The sequence below is a fragment of the Trichomycterus rosablanca genome, chromosome 4 (genome assembly GCF_030014385.1).
Source record: "Trichomycterus rosablanca isolate fTriRos1 chromosome 4, fTriRos1.hap1, whole genome shotgun sequence".
NCBI classification, from domain to species: domain Eukaryota; kingdom Metazoa; phylum Chordata; class Actinopteri; order Siluriformes; family Trichomycteridae; genus Trichomycterus; species Trichomycterus rosablanca.
This window is the reverse complement of record NC_085991.1, coordinates 48,729,189-48,737,235: the sequence shown is the minus strand read 5'-3', so window position 1 is coordinate 48,737,235 and position 8,047 is coordinate 48,729,189. Positions and strand designations below refer to the sequence as shown.

General features: G+C 42.9%; 1 protein-coding gene across 1 annotated transcript; it reads right to left on the bottom strand.

The window, feature by feature from the left end:
* Positions 1 to 502: 502 nt before the first annotated feature.
* Positions 503 to 2,549, bottom strand: LOC134311757 (uncharacterized). Its single transcript, XM_062993420.1, has 2 exons — positions 2,266 to 2,549; positions 503 to 2,171 (listed from the first exon to the last, which is right to left on the bottom strand). The coding sequence occupies exons 1-2, from the start codon at positions 2,384 to 2,386 to the stop codon at positions 646 to 648; spliced, it is 1,647 nt and encodes a 548-aa protein (XP_062849490.1). The 5' UTR covers positions 2,387 to 2,549; the 3' UTR covers positions 503 to 645.
* Between the last annotated feature and the right edge of the window lie 5,498 nt (positions 2,550 to 8,047).

Genomic DNA, 8,047 nt, shown 5'->3' with positions numbered 1-8,047 from the left:
TTAAAACCTCATCAGAAATAACACAAATGAGGAGAATATTAATGAAGAGAATGATGAGCTGATTTCTCCCACAGTTTAACACTAGAAGTCCCAGAGAGGGGTCATTTAGCATTTCTACCTTTGGAACCCAGAGACGGGTCGAATGACCTGAAGGATTTTAGCTAACATCCTATAATCACCGTCTTTTGTTCTGCAAATAAGGCCATTACTGTCGCACCACAGGAGGTTGTTGTTTTCCATTGAGTTTAGCCATTTAGTTTCTAGTTAGTTCTATTCAGTTTATTGTATTTGATAATATAAAGACTATACATATTGTATTTAGTTTAGTTTTATTTGAGCAAAAAAGCACTGAAACAATGAATCATTTTTTATATATTTTAAATAGAGAATTAGAAATTTTAGAGCAAGGTACAGCTGTGAGTAATGACCAGAAGCATTTGTGTCTAAGTCAAGAGGACTGAAATTTCAGTGTGAAAAATATACAAAAGAACAACTGTTATTTGTTTCCATGCTTTTTATTTTTGTTATAAAAATAATAAAAAAAATACAAGGAATAAAACAATTCCACACATATTTACAATAGGCTGCAGTGGGGGGCTGCGTGTGTGTGTGTGAGTGGCATGTCCTTCTTGTGTGACTAGCATTTCAGCACTCACTCAGCAGTCTGTCTGCACTGTCGGAACATACCTGGCACTGCCTGGGTATGTCCCTGGTACATTTGCCACACGTGTATTTGTAGCAGTCAACACATCTCTCAGTTGCACAATTGTTCGTGCATCGATGGTTGACCTGACACTTCGCCCTTTTGCCAGGGCTGGGTGTGGAAGGTTGTTGCCGAAGGAGTTTCTCCTTGCGTGCCTTCTTTTCACTCACATGAGAGTCACCTAACTCTTTTGCAAGCTCAACCAGGAAGTCCACCCGTCTCTCCTGCACCCCAGTGCATGCCTGATAAAGAACATGCGCATTCAGTGCTGCCATGTCAATCATGTTGTAGAACACGGCGACTGGCCATCTCCGTGTTCCTGCACGCACGCTGTACTCCCGCACCATTTGGTCCATTACATCCACACCGCACTTTGTGTGGTTGTATTGTGTGACCGTGTTTGGCTTCCTTTTGTTGGTATCCTCAGTCTCAACCACGCTGTGCATGCTGCTGAGAATGTAGACGGCCTTCTTTCGTTTGGGTGCATACACTGTCAGTGTGGCACCAGTGGTTGAAAACACCTGAGTGGTGAATTCAGTGCGGTCCATCTGTCTAGTGGATTGAGGAATTTCCCGGCGACTCTTGTTGACTGTGCCGAGGATAGTGGTTTTCCGGCTAAGCAGTCGTTGTGCAAGTGACAATGATGTAAAGAAATTGTCCGTGGTTACAGTTCTGCCCTTGTCCATGAATGGTTCCATCAGCCTCATCACTACAGTTTCGGACAGTCTCTCCCTGCTGGGACGACTGGGGTCCTTGCCAAGATATGGGAGGACATTACAGATGTACTTTGATTTCAAGTCGCAAGCCACCCAAAACTTGATGCCAAACTTGTCTGGTTTTGTTGCAATGTATTGCAGAAAACAGCAGCGAGTCTTTGACGGGAAAAGCTGTTCATCAATAGTGATGTGTCGACCAGGGTTGTAGGATGCGATGCAGTTGGTGACAAACGATCTCCACACATCGGAGATTGCAGCAAACTTATCGGTCTCCGCTCGCTCACTGCGTGTGAACATGTCATCAAAGCGTAGGTGTTGCATGATGTCTTGGAAGCGGTTTCGGGCCATAGTTGCAATGATCCTTGGGTTTGCCAGGTTTGCTGACCAGCTGTCACGTAGTGATGGAACCTTGGTCACCCCCCGCAAGATAATGACTGAAATAAATGCCATTAGTTCCGGGAGATCCATGAACCAATCCACCTGCTCTGTGTGACGTGCATGTTGAGTAGTCCATTCTTGAATGCTACGAAGCATGTCAAGAGTGATAAAACAGAGGAAGCTCTGAAGGCGACTCCGGACACTTCGTCTGGCCTTAGCCCTTGGCTCTCCATCTGTAGGGTACGGTTCTATTGGGGTGAAATGGAGACGTTTCCCCACTTGTACTTCACGCCACACTGTGCCATCTTTTGCGGTCTCTGTCGGCTCACTCGCCAACCGAGCTCTCTTTTTTGGTAGAGGAGGAGTCTCCTCATCTGCAAGATAAATAATTTCAAATTAACATTTTGTTTTGGTTCTAAATAAAAAAGATAGTCAGGAAATAAAAATAGGTAATTTGAAAAATCTAACCTGAAGACAGCTCAGAGTCCGAATCCGGTTGAAGGACTATGTCTTCTCCATCTGAGTCACAAGGGTTGGTGTTGCTCAGGATCAGTTCCAATGCCTGTTGAGTGGTGAGCCTTCTCTGCATTTTGTTTCTTTTGAACAAAATAGGTGAAGCAGTCACCTATTTATCCCCCACAGCACAAAAGGCTGCATGCAAATTTGCTAAGGTGTTAGCAACCTTATGCATATCCCCTGCACAACAATGCAGCTGGGGGGTGGGCAGACACACTCAGGAGCAGCTTACATTCTTTTGCTTACACTCATAATATAAACTCATATTACACTCAAAAACATAAATAAATTATTTTAGAAAAACTTGAAAACTTGAAACAGATTGTATGTTTTGCAAACTATATGTACAATATAACCAGTTGATTTCACAACTGTTAAGAGTATGTTAGAAATTGATTTTTTAGGTAAAATTTATTGATTTATATGGTAAAACTTTTTGACTTATAACTACTTAAAAAGCTGACTTTTGGATGGAAAAAGCCATTACATAATGTCTGGCTAATTCTCTGTACAGAACATTTAGGAACAGGGAACTGAAACTGATCTTTGTGAGTTTTTAGTCCTTTTCAAGTATTAGACAGACGTTAGTGTGAATTCAGCTCTACTCCCCCCTGCAGATTCCTCAGGCAATGGCCACATTTACAAATGAAAGGATGCTAATTGGAGCCATCAGAGTCGTCAGTTCGGACTAAGGGTCATTTGACCCTCTTTCGGGACTTCAGGGGGGAGCTCGAAATTTCTGGGACTTCTAGTGTTAAACATGAGGAAGCAGAAGCAGCTGCACAAACAAGATCATAAACAAATCAGTCCAGAATATTTCTGGAGTAAAGATAATCTAATATATTTATAGTGAGATGTGCTTCATACTGAACCAGGAGTTTATATGATGTCTTAAACACACTTGACTGTATTAATAATAAAAAGCATTAAAGTAAACGCATGAGCTTTATAAGGTCTGTTCCTTTAATATATAATGAAAGTGAAGGTGAGTGCGTGTGGGCGGGGCGCGGGAGGGAGGGGGCGGGGCCAACGCGAGTGACGTCTTATAACCAAGTGACGTCACGATGCGGGCCGGTTGGTATTGTGACGTCACTGGAGAGAGAGTATAAATACAGGCGCTTCACTTCAGCAGGTCAGAGCTCGGTGTGAGATTCTACTCAGCGCTTCTACTGCAGCTAATACAGGTGACGGGACCAACAGGACCGGGTACGAGCGCACTGGAAATCATGGAGCCTGACTGGGGAGAGCACCTGAACCACTGGGCTCAAAAGCAGCTGAGAAAAGAGAGGGATGTGATGGACATGATTGTTATTGAGATTGAGGAACTGGAAAGCCAGATGCAGGAGACTGGTGAAGATAGAGGACAGGGTCAGTGCATCCAGACTGACAGGGGAGAGAACCTGGAAAATTGGCCAAAAGAAATTGAGGACATGGAAAACACCATGCAAGTGTTTAATAAGGACATAGGGCAGGGTCAGTGCACACTGGACATCATAGATGAGTCCAAGATTAACTGGGGTGAGAGCACGACTTGTGGGCTAATGTCAGAAAAAATAGAGGATATGGAAAACACGATACAGGACTATAATGAAGACATAGGACAGGGACTGTGCACAGTGGACATCATTGATGAGACCAAGATAAACTGGGGAGAGCACATGACTTGTGGGCCTCCGAAGCAGCAGAACAAGCGCAGACTGATAAAAATGATGAGGAACGAGAATAAGGATTTGGCCAGAAAGATCCAAGAGCTTGAAACTGAAAAAGAGGAATTAGAAGAGCTGATGGGCATTGAGAGGAAGAGGGACAAGGCTATGAGAAAAACCCTGAGAAAGGGGATGGACCCAGCTATTAAAGAAGCTGAGAAAGAGGAAGAGAAGAAGCAGCGTTATCAGTTCCTGCTAATTAAATCATTAAGATCAAAGATTGAGAAGCTCACCGCCTGTCACAGTCCAGACCCAAAACCAGAGTCCCAGATAAAAATGACAAAGAAGCTGGGACCAGTCTGGACTTGGATGGTGGGCGAAAAAATAAAAGCAGAAAAGAAAAACCAAGAGCTGCTTCAACAAATCAATGATCCCCAAGTGACCGCACAACTACAAAAAGAAAAGCAAGGCCAGACAGAAACGAAGAATGAGACTGAGGGAGGGAATAGAAACAAGTCGTGGTTCTCCAACCTAATCTGCAGAAAAGAGAGGAAATGGTCAGAGAAGAAAAAGAACCTGGAGCTAAACAGGGAGATGGAGAGATCCTATCTAGAGCTGCAGCTTCAAACTAATGAAGAGCTGCATGTCTCCATGATGTTGAACCAGGCTGCTCTGAAGCAGAAGATGCTCCAGGAGCTGAAACAAAAACAGCTAAGGAACATGAGTGAGACAGAAATGAAAGAAAGAAAGAAGCAGGAGGAGAAAGAGTGGAAGGAAATAGAGAAGGAGTGTAAGAAAGCAGAGAAAAAGAAGGAGGCTCAGAATGAGAGGAAAACTAAAAAGTGGTGGAAGATAAGATGGTTCACCAAGAAGCTTTAAATTAAAAGAAATGTTGCTCCACATATTGGGAGACGTGGAGCTAAAAAAATTGGCAACAATTCTGCACAAAAGTGGTGAAGTGGTCACAACACTGCAAAAGTGCTCGGGGAAACATTCATGTGCAACAATTGTGTGCAAAATAAATTCAATATTGGTCCCCAGAGCACAAAGTAGTGGAGTGGTCACTCTGCTATTGGCCACAGAGCACAAAAATAATTAAAATGTTGTGTACAAAGATAAAATTTGGTCGCCATAGTGGCGGGGTGGTGGAGTGGTCACATTGACCCGGGACGTAAATTATTAAAAACATAAATCTTACCACAATTGTGTACAAAAAAATGAAATATAGAGCACAAAGCGGTGGAGTGGTCACTTTGCTCTGGACAAAAAACAACAAAACATAAACCTATGACAATTGTGTGCAAAAAAAATTAATAAATATTGATCCCTGGAGCACAAAGCGGTGGAGTGGTCACTTTGCTCGGGGCCAAAAACAATTAAAAATATATCTAAACTTACATTTTTGAAAATGTTGTGTACAAAGATAAATATCGGTCGCCATAGTGGCGGGGTGGTGGAGTGGTCACACTGACCCGGGACCTAAATGATTAAAAACATAAATTAACAACAATCATCAATTTGTGACAACAGTGTGCAGAATAAAAGACTATAAATATTGTTTCATTTTAATTTATTTAAATGCTTCTCCAGGCCACCTGAGGAGGATGGAGGTTCCTGTCGAGTCTGGTTCCTCTCAAAGTTCCTTCCTGTAATTTTAGGAGAGTTTTTCTCTGCCACTGTCGCCCTCGGCAGATCAACAGGGGTGGTGGAGATATCCCACTGACCTGAAATAAATAAATCGAGTGTATAAACAGTACTGGTCCCCATAGTGGGGGGTGGAGGAGTGGTCACATTGACCCGGGACAGTAAAAATACAAAATATAACCTTAATAAGGTTGTAACCACACTCGATGCTAAAAGTTTTATAATAATAATAAAATGATTCTAACTGTGTTGCAACAGTTTCCAGCGTGATTGTTCACACAGGGACGTCCATGTAGACACAGTAGGACCAGTTTGGTGTAAAAACTCCAGTGACCTGCAGTGACCCTGATCCCTTCATTAAACCTTGTTATGATTGAGGCATTAAAGAAAATGTTTTAATAAAATGTTAAAAATGCATCGACTTCGTGTTGTGGATTTTTTACAGACTGCATGTGTGTGTGTGTGTGTGTGTGTGTGTGTGTGTGTGTGTGTGTGTGTCCAGTACACAAGTGAAACACTGTACACACAGACATGTACAACAGCTACACAGTGACTGACGCTGCATTTTGTATTGCTGAAGAAGTTCATGCTGGTTCTGATAGAAAGGTGTCAGGATACACAGAGCATCTCAGTTTGTTGTGTTTGGGGCTACATAGCTGCAGACCAGTCAGGGTGCCCATGCTGACCCGTCCTTTGCCGAAAGCTCCAACAACTGGACCACAGAGCGATGGAAGTAGGTGGCCTGGTCTGATGGATCAGGTTTTCTTTTATACATCACGTGGATGGTCGAGTGTGTGTGGTCGCTTACCTTGATGTTAGAAGCAGAAAAAATGGGCGAGTGTAAGAATCTGAGTGAGTTCGACGAGGGACAGATTGTGATGGCTAGACGACTGGGTCAGAGCATCTCCAAAACTGCAGCTCTTGTGGGGTGTTCCCGGTCTGCAGTGGTCCGTATCTATCAAAAGTGGTCCAAGGAAGGTCCAAGGCTCACTGGTGCACTTGGGGAGCGAAGGCTGACAGACGAGCTACTGTAGCTCAAACTGCTGAATAAGTTCATGCTGGTTCTGATAGAAATCCCGTAAAATACAGAATCGTTCTTTATTTGGAGACTAAACGCCGCGTTCAGTATTGAACTGAAACAGGACGCACTTTGTTCCGTATTTTTATCAATGGGAGACAGGGTGATATGTATGAAACAGAAGGAAACTGCTGCTACCGTGGGAATTAGAAAGCGTTTGTTTAGTATATTAAGTAGTATTCGCTTTTATTCTTAGTAACGGTGTGTGTGTGCACAGGTTATATCAGCATAACAACCTGTTTAATACACCGCTGTATGAGTAGCGCAGTGGGCAGAGTGTGTTGTTCTGCCTAAAATATGGTTCTGACTTATTATTATAAAGAATGAAAATAATAAATGTTAAACACCCTAAATAAAACATTTTGATAATGTTCTCATGACGGTGTAAGACCCGTTATATTTTTTTATAGGTGCAACCCTAACAACCCCCATTTTGTCTGTCATTTTGTTTTCTAAAATGTTAATTTGTTTTGCACTTCTCGGCCACCGTACGGAGTGGACGTTTGTGGTTTAGTTTGTTTAAGTTGCTCGACGACGCCACCTAAGGGAATTTCACCCCTAGGAAATATAACGGGCACTTAAGGCCCAGAAAGAAAGACACCCTGGTTCGAACACACTTGGGGACCAGAGACGTACTTCCAACACTTAGTCAATTTTATTAGCAGTTGTTTACAAAAGTTTCCACACGGGACAAGCCACGTTCTGAGACAGACACAGTTAGTATAAAATGATTAGCCACATCACATTTAATACTCTATGGGTCCATTTATAATTTAAAGACAACCACGGCAGGAAGGAACAGGGCTGAGGGCTTACCACGGCAGCAGAAAATATGGAAGTAAAGGAATCTCCTACACTACACACCACACGTGATCACACCGCACACCTCAATCACACCCAACGTGCTCTAGACTGCAGGGCAAGTGAAAGAGGTTCCACCACCAAAGTCCGTCTGCCTCCTGCTTTAGCCCACAGCTCCTGTCCAGCCATAGGAAAAGAGAAACAAAACAAATATTATGAACACAACAGGTGGTGGAGGGGGGAAAGACCAATGATAATTACTACCTCAAGAGGTAAAGGACACTTCTCTCTCTCGCTTCTCTCTCTCAATGAGGTAAGCATAGGGTCCATAGTCTCTGGCAGCCCCCTTACACCACACAAGCAAGACAAAAATAGAAAATACACATACAACAGTACTCCAATAAAATAAACCATAAATCAAAATAAATGGAAACAATCATATAAACAAAATGAGAACCCGCAACATAGCACCGGTACTACAAACACAAGCCCACATGGCTTTTAATCATTAAAAAGTGATTCACCGGGAGACACAAAGCCGAATTTGTCCATACTGAACGCCGCC